The sequence below is a fragment of the Aotus nancymaae genome, unplaced genomic scaffold, assembly GCF_030222135.1.
Source record: "Aotus nancymaae isolate 86718 unplaced genomic scaffold, 86718_ANA_hifiasm-v0.15.2.pri h1tg000008l, whole genome shotgun sequence".
In the NCBI taxonomy this organism is placed as follows: domain Eukaryota; kingdom Metazoa; phylum Chordata; class Mammalia; order Primates; family Aotidae; genus Aotus; species Aotus nancymaae.
Genome location: NW_026988419.1, coordinates 15,855,395 through 15,875,282, shown reverse-complemented (window position 1 = coordinate 15,875,282; position 19,888 = coordinate 15,855,395). Strand labels below are relative to the sequence as shown.

At 47.4% G+C, this 19,888-nt stretch overlaps 1 protein-coding gene across 5 annotated transcripts in view; it reads right to left on the bottom strand.

The window, feature by feature from the left end:
• Positions 1-19,888, bottom strand: part of TNS1 (tensin 1) — a 205,944-nt gene that overhangs the window by 163,618 nt on the left and 22,438 nt on the right. For 4 of the 5 annotated variants that reach the window (XM_012446022.3, XM_012446027.3, XM_012446026.3 and 1 more), the window contains exon 3: positions 16,583-16,620. In XM_012446022.3, coding sequence (XP_012301445.2) covers positions 16,583-16,620 — 38 coding nt within the window. Of the gene's footprint in view, positions 1-16,582; positions 16,621-17,229; positions 17,261-19,888 lie in introns of those variants that run through there. The other variant, XM_021666857.2, reaches the window with a different exon arrangement.

Here is a 19,888-nt window from a genome sequence, read left to right as displayed (position 1 = left end):
TGTGTGAGTGCACTGCCCAACCATCTGAGCCGTTTCCTCCTCTGTGCCCTGGTGATTATATTAATATCTATCGTGCAGTGTTGCTGTGATGATTAGATTAAATAGATCCTGTGTGTGCAAGGATACAGGAATTTTGGAAGCTGTGCACTGGTGTGGAATTCAAGTCAGTGTGAGTTCTGTGTGCAGAAGAGGGCTCCAGGGCTTCCTACTGCTCCTCCAACCACATGTGACCCACGAGTGACCTTCCTCCCCTGCTTCTTCCAACAGAACCCAGTCTGAACCCAGACACCCCTGGACACCCTTGCTTGGGTGCCCCGGGCCAGCATCAGAGGAAACGGGCCATGGGGTTAATCTGTGACTTGCTCTGTGTTCCGCTGTGCCCCAAGACACACACACCCCTCTCCTAATGGCCCCCTGCTAACATCCCACCTGCCTGCCCGCTGCAGGGGGCATTGGCCAAGTCACTCATCAGCCACAAGCCAGAACCCCCAGAGAGAGGGAACAGGGGTGTCAAAGGTCCTTTGCAGGGTGGAGCAGGGAAAAACAACTGTGGGGGAGGGGGGTTCACAGGGCCAGCAGGTGGCTGCAGGCAGAGGAATCCACTGGAACAGGGTAAGGGAGCTGGAGCCACAGTCATTCCTTGGAGCTGCCCTGGCCTGCTGGCTGCTGGATTTCTGGGGCAGTTAGCTGTTTGTTATTTCTGGGGCACTCAGCTCTTTCTTATCCTAGGATCTCAGAAGAATAGAACAAGAGTTATCTATTGAGCAAAAGCCTATCACATGCCAAGATTTTCACCTGCATTCTCTCTAATCCTCCCACCAACCTTGCAAGGTCAGCATGATATCAGCAAGATATCAATGTCACCATTTTTATACAGCTGAGGAAACCTGATTGCACAGTTAGAGTGACTTGCCTGATACAACACGGTTCATGTAAATAGCAGAGTCAAGAGCCGGAGGCCACAGGGACTCCAACTGCATGCCCTAAGCCCCTCTCCTGCCGTCCAGGCTCAGGAAGCCGATCGTTCTAGCTCAGTGGCTTGGGAGGCTCAGAGGGCTACAACTGAGTACTGGCCTCTAGACAGAGCCCAGCCCCAGAGAATGCTGGGTTCTTATCAGGCATCCCAGGGCCTCCCTCCAGCCAGCAGGTTCTCTCAGTTAAGGCGGAGCCCCAGGAGGCAAGGAGCTGCCACTCCCCGATGCCAGGCTCACCACACCCTAGGATGGGGTGATCCACCAGCAAAGGCCTCACTCTCCCTGCTCAGCCAGCTCAGCGGGCACCACAGACCCCCGAGCTAAAAGCCAGAAGCATCCAGGTGGCTTGTGTGGACCAGGTATCTCCTCCCACCCCACCAATAGGGCTCCTAACCTTAAGTGGACCTTCTGCCCTCCCCTGGCACTGCACCACGGACCCTGCCTTCCTAGATCCCTCACTCACCCAGTAGGACTCCACTGGCATTTATTCCCTCTGACATGCTTCATCCAGTGTCCTGTTTCACTAGGACCCCAGGACTCTCCTCTCCTCTCTCCCTCTCTGTTCTCCAATCTCCCATTTGCCCTTTCTCTCTGCTCTGGGCTCCTACCCTCCCCCTCTCTAACTCCTCCAGTCTCTCAGATGCAGCAAACCCCTGTGTGATGTTTACACAGCCCCAGAGTCAGAAACGCTGAAAAATATGAGACCTTTGGGGAGCCACATTCCAGGAAAATGAGAAGCCAGTCATAGCTCAGTGTCTCTTCACCCCCAGCCTTGCCCCTCCCTGCTGTGGGGAGAAGACTGCATGTGTGTGCATGTGCATGCATGTGTGTGTGTGCGTGCGCATGCGCACGCACGTGCATGTGTATGGAGAGAGACAGACTCAAAGATGTCAGGAGAAGTTAAAACTTGTTGCAAAATTGTTATAAAGCAAGAGAAAGTAGCTTCTCCCCTCAAAACCTACCTCATCCTTGACCCCATCCCAGGTGAAGCTAAAGCCAGAAGAACAGAGACCAGGAGAAGCAGCAACTTCCCCAGGGTCTGCATCCAGTGGCATTGAAGAGGCATTTCCTGGGACAAACACAGCCTCCTCGGGTGTTGCCAGGGACCCCAGCATCAGATGTTGGAAAATAATGCAGATCCCTAGGTCTAACCCTAGATGCACTGAACCAAACTTGACAGGGCAGGAATATGCTGAACAGGGTCACCAAGCAATGCTGAGGCTCACTGAACAGCATGAGGGAGCATTGACCCATCGCTCTCCCCTAAGCAATGGTAAAGTCAGAAAACAATGAAGTCATAGCAGTGGGGAGAAGAGGCTGAATGTGGAACAAGAGAGGACCCTTGCTGTAGTGAAATCCATCAGACACTAGAGCCAGACACTCAGATCTGAGCAGGAAGCGCATGCCACTGCCTGCTGGTTACACAACTGGTGTAAGACTTTCCCTTCAATGTGTTATTTGACAGTATGAACAATCACATCTGCTTTATATGTGGTGTTTCAAGGATTAAATGAGGAGCATGTCAAGTAGCCACCATGCAGAGGATACTCAATAAACAGGGACTATAAGCAAAGTTATTATAATGAAAAACCATGTAAAAGTAAAGAAAAGGCAGGAGGCTCACAAGGTCAGGAGTTCAAGACCAGCCTGACCAACATGGTGAAACCCCATCTCTACTAAAAATACAAAAATTAGCCAGGTGTGGTAGCGCGCATATGTAATCCCAGCTACTCAGGAGGCTGAGGCAGGAGAATCGCTTGAACCCAGGAGGTGAAGGTTGTGGTGAGCCAAGATTATGCCATTGCACTCCAGTCTGGGTGACAGAGTGAGACTCTATCTCAAAAAAAAAAAAAAAAAAAAAAAAAGAATTATGAAGAAATACCATGAATAAATTAGATAACAAAGATAAAATAGACAAATTCCTAGAAATGTACAAAATACCAAAACTGACTCAAAAAGCAAGAAGAAATTAGAAATCTGAAAAGACCTAGATCTATAATAAATAAAAAATTGAACTAGCAATCAAAAAACTATACACAAAAAAAAGCCCAGGTTCAGATGGCTTCACAGGTTTAAATAATGTTCTCACAAACATTTAAAGAAGAATCCATATCAATTCTTTACAAATTCTTCCAAAAAGTAGAAGAGAAACAATCACTTCTCAAATCATTCTGTGAGGCCAAAACCAAACAAAGATATCACAGGAAAAAAAAAAAAAACTACCAACCTGTATCTCTTATGAATATAGATGCAAAAATTCTCAACAAAATACTAGCAAAGTGAATCCAGAAACATTTAAGAAGGAGAATTATACACCATGACCAAATGGGATTTATCCCAAGAATGAAAGGTGATTTTAACAACTGAAAATCAATTAAAGTAATATACTAATATCAGTAGACTGAAAAACAAAAACCATGTGATCATCATTAAAAGAATTCGGGAGAGAGATCCAAGATGGCTGATGATTAGCAGCTCGGGCACGTACCTCCCAGTGAAAGCGCAAAGAACGAGAGGACGCCACACTTTCAGACGAACATTTGTTGCTCACGGACCAGGACATTCCCAGTGGAGGAGCTCCACGGGTCGCCAGGGCGACTCTTGTGGCCGGCGTGGCGGTTTTGCTGGTGCCTTAGCACGCCAGTTCTTGGTGCAGAGTCCGGAGATTCCCGGGCAGAAAAGCACCATCAATCTTAACACCGCTGTTTTGGCCGGCTCAGTGGATTGCTCAGATTTCGGCGCAGGGAATCAACAAGTTGGACGTCAGAGACCCAGTTAGAAAGTTGGTAATTATAAAGACGACAGACGGACAAATATATAATGAAGGGAAGAAACCAGCGTAAAAAGGTAGAGAATACTCAAAATCAGAATGCCTCTCCCTCTACAGGGGATTGCAATTCCTCATCAGTAACGGAACAAGGCTTAATAGATTACACGTGTGTTCCAATAACAGAAGCAGGTTTCAAAACCTGGGTGATAAGAAACTTCTGTGAATTAAAAGAACTTGTTCTAACCCAATGCAAAGAAACTAAGAACCTTGAAAAAAGGTTTGACGAAATGTTAACGAGAATGGACAATTTAGAGAAGAATATAAGTGAATTGATGGAGCTGAAAAACACAACACGAGAACTTCGCGAAGCATGCACAAGTTTAAACAGTCGAATTGATCAAGCAGAAGGAAGGATATCAGAAGTCGAGGACCAGCTCAGCGAAATGAAACGGGAAGACAAGAATGCAGAAAAAAGGATGAAAAGGAATGAGCAAAGTCTCCAGGAAATATGGGACTATGTGAAAAGACCTAATTTACGTTTGATAGGTGTACCTGAATGTGATGAAGAGAATGAATCCAAGTTGGAAAATACTCTTCAGGATATCATTCAGGAAAACTTTCCCAACCTGGCAAGGCAGGGTAATATTCAACTCCAGGTAATACAGAGAACACCACAAAGATATTCTTCAAGAAGACCAACCCCAAGGCACATAATCGCCAGATTTATTAGGGTTGAAATGAAGGAGAAAATACTAAGGGCAGCCAGAGAGAAAGGTCAGGTTACCCATAAAGGGAAACCTATCAGACTTACAGCAGATCTCTCAGCAGAAACCCTACAAGCCAGAAAAGAGTGGGGACCAATATTTAACATCCTTAAAGAAAAGAACTTTCAACCCAGAATTTCCTATCCAGCCAAACTAAGCTTTATGAGCGAAGGAAAAATTAAATCTTTTGCGAACAAACAAGTACTTAGAGAGTTCACCACCACCAGGCCTGCTTTACAAGAGCTTCTGAAAGAAGCACTATACATATAAAGGAACAACCAATATCAGCCTTTCCAAAAATATATCAAAAAGCAAAGAACTTTAACACAATAAAAAATTTACATCAACTAATGGGCAAAACAGCCAGCTAGCATCAAACGCCGGTATTAAACTTATATATATTTTAATTGGATAAAAAGCCAAAACCCATCGGTATGCTGCATCCGGGCCCATCTTACATGCAACAATACACAAAGACTCAGAGAGAAGGAGGAAGATTTACCAATCAAACAGAGAGTAAAAATAAACTAATAAACAAAAAGCAAGAGATGCAATTCTCGCCTCTGATAAAGTAGACTTTAAAGCAACAAAGATCAAAAGAGGCGAGGAATGACATTACATAATGGCAAAAGGATCAATGCAACAAGAAGAGCTAACGATTCTATAGATCAACGAGATAGAAAATTAACAAGGATATTCAGAACTTGAACTCAGACCCGGAACAAGTAAACTTAATAAACATTTATAGAACTCTCCACTTCAAATACACAAAACATACATTACCACCTCACACCTATTCCAAAGGTGACTATATAATTGGAAGTAAATCACTCCTCAGTAATCGCATAGCATTTCATAGGTTTAAATTAAATATTGGTTGGCTGTTTGTTTGTTATTTTCTTCCCTTATTCCTTCCTGACTACATCATTAAGTATAATTATCAGTATAAAAGAGGTTTTCAATACCCATTACTAAATTGCATTCTAGCCTGGGCAAGAAAGCAATACTCCCATTCTCTCTCCCTCTTTCTTTTCCTTCTCCCTCCTCCCCATTCTCTCTCTCTCTTTCTCTTCCTTTTTCCTCCTTCCTATTCTCTCTCTCTCTCTTTAAAAAAAAAAAAAAAAAAAGAATTCGACAAAATCCAACACCATTTCATGATTCTAAAAACATTGTGCCAGGTGCAGTGGCTCACGCCTGTAATCCCAGCACTTTGGGAGGCCAAGGCCGGCAGATCACAAGATCAAGAGATTGAGACCATCCTGGCCAACATAGTGAAATCCTATCTCTACTAAAAATACAAAAATTAGCCAGGCGTGGTGGTGCGCGCCTGTAGTACCAGCTACTTGGGAGGCTGAGGCAGGAGAATTGCTTGAACCTGGGAGGCAGAGGTTGCAGTGAGCCGAGATCAAGCCACTGTACTTCCAACCTGGCAACAGAGCAAGACTTCATCTCAAAAAAATAATAATAATAATAATTCAACAAATGAGGAATAGAAGGAAACTTCCTCAACCTGATGAAGGGCATCTGTGAAAAACCCACAGCTAATATCATGCTTAGTGGTGAAATATTGGACAGTTTCCTCCTACATTCAGGAACTAGACAATGATTTCTGCTCTCGCCACTTCTAGTAACATCATATTGAAGGTTCTAATCAGGCAATCAGGCAAAAAAATGAAATAAAAAGTATCCCAATTAGAAAGAAATAAGTAAAACTGTATTCACAGATGACATCATCTTGTATGTAGAAAACCCTAAGGAATCCCTTAAAAGCTCTTAGAACTAACAAATAGTGATGATTGCAAGATAAATCATCACTACACAAAATCAATTATATTTCCACATACTGACAATGAACGATCTCAAAATGAAATTAAGCAAACAATTCCATTTAAAACAGCATCAAAAAGAAGAAAATACTAAAGAATAAACTTCATAAAGAAGTAAAAAATGTATACTCTGAAAATTACAAAATACTGTTGGAAGAAATTAAAGAAGATACAAATAAATAGAAACACATCTCATGCTCATGAATCAGAAAACTCAAAATTGTTTTTTGGTGTTTTTTTGTTTTTTGTTTCAAGCAAAGTCTCACTCTGTCACCTAGGCTGGAGTGCAATGGAGCAATCTCAGCTCACTGCAACCTCCACCACCTGGGTTCAAGAGATCTTCCTACCTCAGTCTCCCAAGTAGCTGGGATTAGAGGCATGCACCATCATGCCTGGCTAATTTTTGTATTTTTAGTAGAGACAGGGTTTCACCATGTTGGCCAGGCTGGTCTCAAACTCCTGACCTATCTCAAGTGATCCAACCACCTCGGCCTTCCAAAGCACTGGGATTACAGGAGTGAGTCACTGCTCTCAGCCTCAAAATTGTTAAGATGGCAATACTCCCCAAATTGACCTACAGATTCAATGCAAGCTCTATTGGAATTCCAACTGGCTTCCTTGTAGAAATTGACAGGCTGATCCTAAAATTTCTTCAAGGGACACAGAATAGTCAAGACAATCTTGAAAAACAATAAAGTCAGAGGATTCACACTTTCCAATTTTGAAACTTAATACAAATGATGCCAAGATCATTCAGTGGGGAAAGAATGATCTTTTCATCAAATGATGCTGGAACAAATGGGTAGCCACAAGCAAAAAAGAGCATTTACCTTACTTTACACCATATGTAAAAATTAACTCAAACTGGATAAAAGACCTAAATGTAAGAGCCAAAACTATAAACTCGCAGAAGAAAACATAGGGGTAAATCTTTGTGACCATAGATTTGGCAATGAATTCTTAGATATGACAGCAAAAGTACAAGCCACCAAAGAAAAAATAAACCAGACTGCATCAAAATTCAAAACTGGCTTTTAAGACCACCAGAGAATGAAAAAAAATTTCAAATCATGTATTTGATAAGGGACTTGTACCCTGAACCTATAAAGAACTTTTACAACTCAATAATAAAAGACCAATAACCCAATTTTTTAAATGAATAAAGAATGTCAATAGACATTTCTCCAAAAATACTACACAACTAATCAATAAACACATGAAAAGACACTCAACATCATTAGTCATCCGGGAAATCAAATCAAAACCATGATGAGATACCACTTGACATCCACTAGAATGGCTACAATCAAAAAGTCAGATAATAACAAGTGTTGACAAGGATGCGGAAAAGCTGGAACCTTCATATATTGCTGGTGAGAATGTAAAATGGTGCAGCTATGTTGTGGGTTGAATTGTGTTCCTCACAAAAGATGTGCTGAAGTCCTAACCCCAGTACCTCAGAATATGACCTTTTTGGAGGTAAGGTCTTTACAGATGTAATCAAGCTCTAAAATGGGGTCACAAGGATGGGCCTTAACCCACTATGGCAGTTTCTGATTTAAAAAAAAAAAATCAGACACAGAGACACAGAGGGAAGATGATGTGAGGACACAGGGAGACCACCACGTGGAGACAGGATGGGTGATGCACCTACAAGCCAAGGAACACCAAAGATTGCTGGAGACCTCCAGAAGCTGGAAGGAGACAAGGAAGGGCCCCTGCAGGTTTCAGAGGGAGCATAGCCCTGCCAACACCTTAGTTTTTGACTTCTAGCCTCTGGAACTGTGAGATAATACATTTCTGTTGTTTTAAGTCACCCAGTTTGTGATACGTTTTTAGGACAGCCCTAGAAAACCAATATAAGTTATTGTGTAAAACAGCTGAGATCTTCAAAATGTTAAAAATAGAGTTACCCTATGACTCCACAATTCCACTCTCAACTACACACACCCAAGAGAAATGAAAACAGAGGTCCACACAAAAACTTGTAAATAAATCCTCATGGCAGCTTTAGTCATAATAACCAAAAGGTGAAACAACCCAAATGTCCGCCAAATAATGAATGGAAAAACAAAATGGGCTATATTCATGCAATGGAATATTACTCAACCATAAAAAGGGAGCTACAGCATAGCTGTACCTTGAAAACATTACGAAAAGGAAAAGAAGCCAGTCCTGAAGACCACAGCTATGAAATCATCAGAATTAGCAAACAGAGAGAGAAAGAAAGATTAGTGGCTGCTGATTGTTGGGATGGGGTGGGGGAGAGATAGAGGGATTAGGGTTTGAGCTAAAAGGCACAAGGTTTCTTTCCGAGCTGCTGAAAATGTTCTAAAATTGACTGCGGTGATGGTCACACAACTCTGTGATGATACAAAAAAAATCATTGAATCATACACTTTAAATAAGCATATTGTATGGTATGTGAATTAGTTATACCTCAATAAAGTTGTTATAAAAAATGGGAAAGAAAGCCCTCAACCCCAGAAAGCACTATTAAATACATGGTATTGTGCCAGTGCTGGCCACGAAGACAAAGACAGAGCTTGGTCTCCAGAAGCTGTAGACCAGTGGTTCTCAAATGTGGCTGCACATGGAAAACGTTATGAAAATGAACTTTATTAAGGTATACAATAAAATGTATCCCTTTTAGGAATACAGTTCAACGGGTTTTGACAGGTGCATGCATAATTACCACAATCAACATCCCCCAAGGAAGTTCCTTCTCACACCTTTGCGGCCAATCTCCCCACCACTCCCAGTTCCAGGTAACTACTCATCTGCTCTGTCACTAGGGATTTGCCTTTTCCGAATTGCGCTAAAAGGGAATCATCCAGTATGTGCCCTTTCTGTGTCTGGCTTCTTTCACTCAGCACGATGTTTTTGAGATTCATCCACACTGTTGCATGTAGATCATTTCTCGTCATTGCAGTGTAGTATCTCACCGTACTATGACATCATAATTCATGGATCCATTCACCTGTCACTGAATAGTAGGGTTCATTCCAGTTTGGGGCTATTGGAAATAAAGCTGCTATGAATATTTGTGTACAAGTCTTTTTATGGACATGTGTTTTTCTTCTCTTGGATAAAAATCTTGGAGTGGAATTTCTGGGTCATACAGCAAGTGTGTGTTGAATTTTATAAGAAATGGCCAAACTGTTTCTAGAGCGGCTGTACCATTTTACATTCCCACCACTGGTTGCCACTTTTAAAAATCCCGATGCCCAGGTCAGGTCATAGCTGAAACTAATTAAATCAGAACCTCCGGGGAGTAGAACACAGACATCAGTTTTTTTTAAAGCACCCAGGTGATTCTAATGTGCAGACAAGACCTCAAACCACTGCTAGAGATCTCAGGGGCTACATGGTAGGCAAACAAGCAAAAGACACGCTTTATTTGCCTGTAGAATTTCCTCACTCTTCCTTGATAATGGAGAGAGAGAAGAGAAGGAAAAACAAAAGCAAGTGCCTATCTAGTCTTCACACCACTGCCCTCAGAAAGCTTTGTTGACCTCTCAGATTCTCTCTGCCTTACAGGAGGTAGGAGAAGGCTAGAGGAATACAAAATAATAAATAGATATTAGCAACTTTTTAACAACTGAGTTTTGAACTTAGCATTTTAGTAGGGTTACCATTCCCAGCACTCACAAGAGCTCTACAAGATAAGTACTACTAGAATCACCACGTTACAGATGGGAAGTTGGGGCTCAGAGAGGTTCAGTAACTCGCCCAATATCACACAGCCAGTTACTGATGCAGCTGGGATTTAAACTTAAGTCTGTCTCCAAAGTCAAACAGCTTAAACGCTCCACTAGGCTCAGAGCCATCGATGGGTCCTGGGGCCGTGAACCTCCTCCCACTCAGGTGTTTGTGGTAGCAGGAGAATACAAGCCTCCATCCCAACTGTAAAGGAAGGCTGCAGGTGTGTTTACAAGACTAGCAGGAAAGGTAATGTGCGATGAGACTGAAAGGTGGGGGTTAATTATGGGATTTCCTTTCCTTTCAAGCTTAAAGGATGAGATTTAAGCCCTTTTGGTACAGGGGAGGAGACCAAGTTGTTGCTGCAGCCTCCTCCCTCCGCCTCAGTTGGTACTTGGGACAGGAAAGTTTCAGGGCCTGGAAAGAAGTCAGAGAGAGCTAAGGAAGGAGGCCAGTGGGTAAGAAAGAGCCGTCCAAGAGGCTGAGGTCTGGGCCATCTGCCTGCCCAACAGCTGTCTGGTCCTTTCACTGAACTCTTGTCTGACCTGGAGTGGACAAAGAGTATTTGGCTGGAAGATGCTGCTGTTGTCAACTGAAACTGTTATTTCAAAATAAGGAGTGAGGATCAGCAGGGAGGAAAGCACTTTTCAAAAGGTATCCAGGGGCTAGGGGAAACTGGGTGCTTGCTGCACAGGAACTTTCTGTGCTAACCTTTGCAACTTTTCTGTAAACCTAAGACTATTCTAAAATTAAAAGTTTACTTAAAATAATAAATACATAAATAAAACTTATCTGGAAGTTATGTAGTCATATAGCAGGGGACAGAAGAGAAAAGCAAAATGGAAGAAAAGCTTCTGTGAACACACAGCACATGTACTAACATAAAAGTGGAAAGCAGGCAGGGTGTGGCGTCTCACACCTATAATCTCAGCACTTTGGGAGGCCAAGGCAGGCAGATCACTTGAGCCCAGGAGTTTAAGACCAGCCTGGGCAACATGGCAAGACCCTGTCTCTACAAAAAGTAAAAAAAAAAAAAAAAAAAATTAGCCAGATGTGGTGGCACACACCTGTAGTCCCAGCTGCTCGGGAGGCTGAGGTGGGAGGATCGAGGATGGCTTGAGCCCAGGAGATCGAGGCTGCAGTGAATCATGATCATACCACTGCCCTCCACCCTGGGCAACAGAGCAAGATCCTGTCTCAAAAAAAAAAAAAAAAAAAGTGGAAGACAAGTCCTGGGCCATTCATTTTTAATCATCAACAGGAGCAAAATAACTGGGACAGATAAGAACCCCAATGAGGGGTGAGGGTGGGAACTAAGGGAGGCTGGGAATTCGGTTCCCTCAGGAAATGTAGTGGGAGAGCTGGAGAATGGGGTTTCCATGAACTACAGTAAGATTCCTGGCTCTGACCCACGCTGCTCTCTCCAGTGTCTGCTGCTTTTACTCTTGTTCTCTCTCCTCACCTGCTCCCTGTCCATTTAACCCAGAGCAGACCAGAATCACATAGAAGGCCCCTGTGCCAAGGTGCCATTAGCCAAGTTGGGCACCTTTACAGAGCCTGGATGCTGGATCTGTGAAATGGGGCCACCGTGAGCCCCACCCACCTCACAGAACTGCAAAGACGAGGGAAAACAGATTGTAGATTACAAAGCTCTGTGTAGACAGAGGGCAGGTCTGCGCCTAACAGTCCCAAACTGGAAAGAACCCAAATGGCAATCAACGGTGGAATGGATAAATACATTGTGGTTTCTTCACATAATGGAATACAACATAGCAATTAAAAAGAATGAGCCCCTGCAACCCACAAGAACACGGTGAGCCTCCCAGACATGATGCTGAGTGAAATGAGCCAGACACAAAAGCAAACACACTACGTGATTCCATTTCTATGATATCCAAGAGCAGGCAAAACTAATCTCTGATAATACCAGTAAAGATAGCAATTACTTTTGGGGGATATTGAAGGGGAACATAAGGGTTGCTTTTTGGGTGCTGGGAATATTCTAGATCATCATCTGGTTCTCATGTACATACAAATCTATCAGGATGTACATTTGAGTTTTATATACTTGACAGTGTGAATTATACCCCAATTAGAAAAAGGAATGTGACTAGAATTATTATTTGGAGCACCCTGTGTGTCAGGAAGTAGGAAGGGCTTTTGGGAGGGATTTTAAAGTGATTTTGCTGCTACTTCTCTCCCGCTTTTATCCATCACCTCAGCCTCTCCCCAGATAGGAAGGACTTATTTCTCAATATTCCTTTATTCCATCCTTTTATCCCTTTATTGGAACTCCCGCTATGGACTAGGTACTATTCTAGAAGCTGGGGCGGAACCTAGCTCTCAGCCTTCTAATGGGCAATTAACACATAGATAACATTGACTGTGAGCCGGCACTGAGGCTCCACCTCTACCAGCAGGAGCATTTTCTCTCAAGCAGGTCCAAGTGGCAGAGAGCTGGGCACAGAATATCTGGGATCCTTTCCAGGCTTTAACTATTATTCCAAGAAAGTAGAAAGGTGCCTACTATATGCCAATGTGGATTTAATCCTCTGCAACCCAGCTCACGTATCTGGAAGGCAGCAGGGGTAGAGCTCAAACCCAGGAGTGTCTGATTCCTGCCCCCCTGCCCTTCCCAGCACTCCCAGCTGCCAGGTCAGCATGGCCCTGTCTCTGGGCATCTGTAGTGTCACCGTCCAACACGGCCCCCATTGATTCTTGCCTCATGGTATCCAAGCCCTTATGTAGGTTCTTCCCACACTGAATAGGGCTGACCTATGTAACCAATAGGATATTGCAGAAATAACAGTGTGTCTTCCAAGGATAGTATATAAAAGACATTGTGGCTCTGCCTTGCTCTCTCTTGAATCATTCCTTCACTCTGGGGAAACTAGCCACCATGTTGTAAGGACACTCAAGCAGCCCTACGGAGAGGATCGTGTGGCAAGAAACTGAAGCTACCTGCCAACAGCCAACCCCAACTTGATAGCCACATGACAGAACCACCTTGGAAAATAATCCTCCAGCCCCAGTCAGGCCTTCAGATGACTGCAGCCCCAGCCAACATCTCAACTGCAACCTCATGAGAGACCCCTGGCCAGAACCAGGCAGCTAACCCACTGCCAACATCCTGACTTCCCAAAGCATTTAGTATTACAAGATAATCAGTGTTCGATGCTGTTTTAAGCTACTAAGCCTGGGGGCCATTTGTTACACCATATTGCTCCACAGACATAACACAGCCCCTGTGAGGCCACGGCTTCGTGCTGCAGAAACAGTGTAAGGGTGGAGCGTGAAGGTATCAGGAACCAGCCACTTACCGGAGGAGTGGCCAGAGCAGGCGGAATTGGAGAGGATCAACATCAACAAGAAACTCCCAGTGCGTGGGACTGTGAAACGGAGACCAAGCAAAGCTGAAACCCTGGAGCTATCTCTCCCAGAAATTTCTCACACACCTCATCTATCTCAGTAAGTAAAACCACGTGCACCCAATTACTCCGGCCAAAACCCGGGAGTCATCTTTAAGCCGGCTCCTGCTCTCACGCCCAACATCCCATCGCTCAGTGAGGCTCCGGCTCTCCCTCAGAAGGCATCCCAGGCCCAGCCCCTCCTCACTGCCTTTCTGGCGAGCGCCACGGACTAAGCCGCCAGCCTCTCTCACATGGGCAACATCAGCAGCCTCTTGGCCCATGTCCCTACTCCTGCCCTGGTGCCTGCTCAAGGCCAGAGTGGCCTTCTCAGAGTGGAAATCCAATCATGTCCCTCAGGCCCAAACTCACCAGCACTCACTACTCTCCAGCCCTCTTTTAAGAGTAACAAGCTCCTCTCACCTCAGGGTCTTCGCACCTGCTCTTTCTTCTCCCCCACATCATCATCTGGGTCCCACCTCACATGACTCTTCCTCCAAGGAGTCTTCCTGGGCTACCCTAGCAGAATTCTTCTCTAACCCATTGCTGCAGCTCATTCCCTTCAAAACTTGCTTGCCTATTTAGTGCCTGTCTCCCCTGTCAGAATGTAAGACCCATGAGGGCCAAGGCCTTCTCTATCTGTTCACTTAGAAGGGTGTCTGGCCCATGGGAAGGAGCTTACTAAACATTCATTAATGAATCCTGCCTAGAAGCGGGGGATGGATGAGATGATCTCCAAGTTGACGAGGCTATAAAATCTACAGTATAGAGCTCTGCTGTGGCGCTGTGGCTCTGGCTCCTGCTGCCCTTCCCAGCAGGAGGAAAAGGCAGGTCGGCAGTAAGAGCTGTGGTTTTAGGGAAAGACCCACCAGCTGGGTGGAGCACTCACCACCAGTGGGTCCCATTCCCTGTAGAAGAAACTCCTATACAAAGCCCATCTGTCTGTCTGGTTGCTACCCTGCGAATCTACCTTCTCCCCCACTTAGCTGGCCTCCTTGGGCAGGGCAGAGCAGGACTGCTGCAGCCTCGTACATTCTGAGCCCCCAGCATATCTAAGACTACTCAGGTAGGCTATGCCCCTAAAACGTCATCTTTGGCATCTGCCTGTTCCCATGCGCAAGGCTGCTGCATGACAAGGAGCCATCTGTACATCTTTCTGGGCCTCTCTGGGCCGCCCATCTCCCCTATTCAGACCCTTCACTGCCTGAAAGTTCATCCCCTTATCATCCCTAAATGTATCCTGCTGCTGTCAAGAGATGGAAATCAAGAGGAGGAAGGGCAGGCAAGGATGGGGAAATGTATGGCAGTAGGCAGTGAGGGACGAAGAGAAGGAAGCACAAGGGCCCAGGGACAGAGAGCAGGTGAACCTGGGGCGCCTCCGTTTCCTCATCTATAAAACAATAGGATCTTTCGGCCAATGCTTTATGCTCTATAGGAATTAAAAGAACAAAGTCTGATAATGCATGTGAAATATTGTCTAAGACCCAAAGCACTATACAAATGTTCATTGCTATTAAGAGAGAAGGTTGCAGGAAGGACAGTAGGAAGGGGTAGACTGGGGACAAGCAAGAAAATTGGAAAGTTCTGGAGTTTAAAGAAAAAAAAACTCTGCTCTGGATAAACAGAACAAGGAGAGAGGTGGAAGGAGAAGCAGAAACTTACTTTCCCCATCCAGGAAAGAAAAGGCTGAGGGTGGCCCCAAGAAAGCAGAAGACAAGCGAAGGCAGAAAACTCTGCATGGATGTACCTGCTGCAAGCCAGGTCCTCGGCACCTCTGCAAGGGAAGCATTCCAAGCTGGAGTCTACAGATGGAGATGCCCTCCAGCAAGGTGTATGCTTGGCTTAAGTAAAGTCTCTTTGGAGGAAGAGTCCTCCCAGACCTGCCTGACCCATCAGCACCCCTTCCCCGAGGTAACGCTTGGACCTCCAAGCTCCCAGTAACTGAGCATCAATCATGACACTTTTGAGCACGTACCCTGTGCCAGGCGCTGGGCTGGGCACGTCACACACATTAGCTCATTGAATCCTCATAACAACTTAATGAGGGAGACTTATTCCCATATCCTTGCGGATGAAGCAGAGGCTCAGACAGGTACATAACTTGCCCAAGGCCACCAGCTAATAAGAAGCAAAGCGTGGGATGCGCCAGATACGGATCCTCAACTGCTGAATGAATGCTCCTTTTGGAAGCGTCTTCTCCTTCTACTACCTGAATTTCTTGAAAGGTCAAGTGTGAAGAGCAAACGTAGGGGGTGAACAGGCAGGGAGGGTTACAAGCAACAATGGGAGAAGGTGCAGACATTGGCTGCAAGTGAGAGGCAAGGAACGCCATTTCCACCCCCAGGCAGAGCTGAGGCCATTGAACAGAACCATTTCCTTTCCAAATTCATAATCCGTCTTGGTGTCAATCCCCCACCCCCTGTTATTCCAAGAAGCTGATATATGACTCCTGGGTTCAAACCTAGAGGATACATCATGGCTGAGCCAGCCTGGCCAACTAGGGCCCAGCAATCCCTCCGGTCTTCTTGACTTAGTTTCCCTCTCCCACCAGGCCCAGCCTCGAAATACTCATGGGGAAACTGAGGACCAAAAGGAGACCTGGCCAATCAAGAGGGAGGCACAGTCTCAGAGGGTTCCAGAGCAGCCGATCCTGACCTCCGATCTCATTCTCCACTTACTCCACCACCCACTTCTCTCGCCCTCAGGGTCCCGTGGCTGTGGACACAGGTTTTCTAGGTCAGCCGAATTGGGCCAACTGGGGGTCTGGGCGGCCCGGGGTAATTGAAATGGATCCCCTCCCCCTTCCCCCTACCCCTTGAGAACTAGCAGAAACACCTTCAAAGGCCGCTCCCTCAGAGCTCGGTCCCCACCAGCCACCCCCAGTGACCGCCCAGATCACGCGCCGCGCCCCCCACCCGTATCCCCCCACTCCCCAGCCCGCCCCTGCCCCCGCCCCCGGGCCTTCGCCTTCACCTTGACCTGAGCCCGCTCCCAGGCCCAGGCGCTTTGCATAAACAAAGCGAGGAGGAGGGACGCCCCGGGCACCGCCCCCGTCCCGCTGGCGCCCCCGCTCCAGTCCCGGACCCCGAGCCAGGCCTGTCCCAAGTCCTCCCGGGCCCGCCAGCCCGCGTCCCCTTACCTTGGCCTGGCATTTCCGATGACAGGAGAAGCTGCAGACTGCAAGAGGGTGAGACACAGAAAGAAAGTTTTAGCCGCGAGGTATGAAATGGAAACTCCGCGAAATCTCCTCCCACCCCAGCCCGCAATCCGCGCTCGTGAGGAAAGGAGGGAAGGAGGGACGGAGGGAAGGAGAGAGGGAGAGAGGGAGGGGACGGAGGGGAGCGGCTGCTGGGCCTGGGGGGCGGGAGCGTCCGGGACTGAGGACCCGCGGCCAGGGAGGCGCCGGGCCCCCAGCACGAGCCCCTCCGGGTGCGGGAATGTGGGGGGAGCAGGGGGTTGCCCACTGGACCCCTGCCAGAGGCAGAGGTAGCCCGGACCCAGGGCCCATGCCAGCCGCACCAAGGAATAAGGGGGGCCTTCTCCCCTTACACACACACCAGGCAGGCAGACGACATCGAAAACCACAATCACACTTACTGTGCCCCAGAGACAGACACACAGACCCAATTCAGAGTCCAGGAGAGAGCCCACGCACATACACATTACACCCACACACACACTCACCCAGAACCACTCCCACCCATCCACACAGCCATCCTCGGACACACACAGAGCCTCACACAGATTCATCCACGAAGACCCCTAACCCAGGGCACCAACACGCACAATTCTGTGGGACACCCTCAGATACAGCCTGACACAGATTTGTGGACACAGACGCGTGAACAGATGCTCACACAAACTTCTTGTACATGACTTGAAGCGCACACGCGCGCGCGTGCACACACACATACACACACACACACAGGACTTGCTCTTCCTCCCATTACCAGAAGCTGGAATCAAATTTCCTATCAGGTTCCCAAAGCCTGGAATGTCACCAGCCCTGCCGCCCCACCCCCCAGGGCTCTGGGACTCCACCAAGGGATTTGGTGATCTCCCCACAGATCTCATGAGTGGGTGAGGGGTCTCCTGAGCTGTTTGCACGGTTTTGGGTTTTGCTGGCTGCCCAGGACCTGCTAAGCGTGGCGGCTTGGGAACTCTGGTTAGAGAACTGGGGAGAGGGAGGTAGGGGAGTGCCCTGACTCCAAATCCTCTACAGCCACAGCCCAGAGCCACAGCCATCCACCCACTTCTCCTGGACCTACTACCCTCCACCTCCTTCCAGCTTTGAACCAACCTGATTCTCAGCAGAGTGCAGAAAGGGAGGTTGAGGCACAGATGAAGGCCTGGAGCGCCCCAAAGAGGCTCCAGGGTTCCCCACACTAAGGCTTCTGGTTTGTCTGAGGCAGAAGGGGCTGGGAATGGGGAACGGGGAAAAGCTGGGAGGCACACATGGGTGGTGCCTGAAAAGGGACCTTGGCTACTGACCCCAGCATGGGACCTTCCTCTCTCAGAACCTAGTCCCGGCCCAGCCCAGGCCTGTGACTCACCAGTACTGAGCAAGGCTTTCCTGACCCCACCAGCCACCCAGCCCAGCTCAGGGACATCTCCACCCTGGCCACAGTAGGACATACTCCCCGCTCAGCCACTCCAGTGTTACCCATCTCTCTGAACTTTCTGCTCCTCCCTGTCCCTCAGCACCCCCACCAGCCAGGGGAGCAACTCCCTCCCTTCCCAAAATTGTCCCCTCTTGGACACCAGCAGCCTCCCCTGCCCCACCCCATCCGAATAGAGGAAACTTCCCCTTTTTGGGTCTGACAGGGTGTGCTCCTTCCAGTAGGGGACCTGCCTCTCTCTCTCTCTCTCTCTCATATATACACACACACACACATAGAGAGAGAGAGAGAGACAGAGAGCGACTGGTACACAGGAGAGGCTTAATAAATGTTTGCTTAGTTGGATCTGTCTGAAGACCTCCCCTAGGGTTTACGTGCACCCCATTTAGTTGTGTCCCCCTCACTCTCAGATCGTTCCTGAGCTGTAGACCCCACCTCAACGTCTCATGTTCAATCAAAAAAGCATCCCTAAGCAACCACTTTCGGCCTCCAACCCCAGTCTAGACATGAGGGACACAATGGGGGCCGGGACGCCACCTCTCTCCGGCAGGCTCCACACTCTGACACTTCCCAGAGTGCCTCAGGGCCTTGGCACTTGCTGTGTCAGCTGCCTGGAACACTCTCCCCTCACCCCAGCACCCCATCGTTCCCTGGGCCGAATCCCTCTTATCCCTTGGGAATCCACCCAAAGTCATCTCCTCAAAGAGGTCTCCCTTGACCACTTAAATTAGAGTCATTTTCCAATTATTCTTTCTCAGCGCCCCAGTTATTTCCTGGTTACCTTCTGAAGTCGCCCTGGGTAGCTTCTCTCTAGTCTATCTCCCCACACTGCACTCAGGAGGGCAGGGAGCATGCCTGTCTCTTTCACACCAGACCCCCAGCAGCTAGGACAGTGTCTCCTTCAGGCTCATGAGACCACACAGCATCTTTGTGCACACTAGAAAGTTGAGGCCCATCCTCTGGGAGACCAGCCCGATGGACACACAGCTCATGCATAGTTAAGTTGAGCTCATGCACAGTGTCTTTGTGAAAATGGTGAGAAGGTGCCCTTTCTCCAAGCAGATCAGCCCTGTGCCAAGATGCATGGCTTGGTAGGCAAAGGGTGGGCTGACTCCTGTGCTCTCTCAGGTAGGCACCCTTGGCAGGGCTTGGCCTACATGACCATACAGGGCAGCCCTGCCTGTCACACAGTGGGCAAACACTCAGCAAATGCCCTCAAGTGGGGGGCAAGTGGAGAAATCATCAGGCAATTACAGTATGCTATGCTGAGTGCTTCCTGCACACTGGAATGCAGAAAGCTTGTCCTTGGCAGCTCTACAAAGGGGAGCGAAGGAAGACCACCCCCACCCCAGCTCCCAGCCCAGAAGACAAAAGCTTAGCAAACCGAAAGCAAGTGGCAGATGCCAAGCAGGACAGGCTTGGCCAAGCCCCCGCGAATAGATTTTGACATCTGCAGAAGTATCCGCCTCCAACCCCAAGGAGGCCCACTTGCTGAGTCTCCTCCAGGGAAGCCCCCTTTGCAGGCCTGGCCACCTTTCTCGCATCTCCTCCCAAGGGGCAGAATGTCCTCCCAACTTGCATCGCGTCTGCTGTCATCTCAAGTTTGGGCCTGCCAATCTGCTGGCCTCTCACTCTCAGAATGATGAAATATTCCATGCATTACAGAAAAGGAAACCGTGGCAGCCAGCCTCTCAGGTAGCTGCCAGTGTTTCTTGCCTCTGCTACTCATGCCTTTCTGGAGTCCCCTCCCACACTAAATAGTGCTGATTTATGTGCTCAATCAGATACTATAGAAATGACAGTGTGCAACTTCTGAGGCTAAGCTA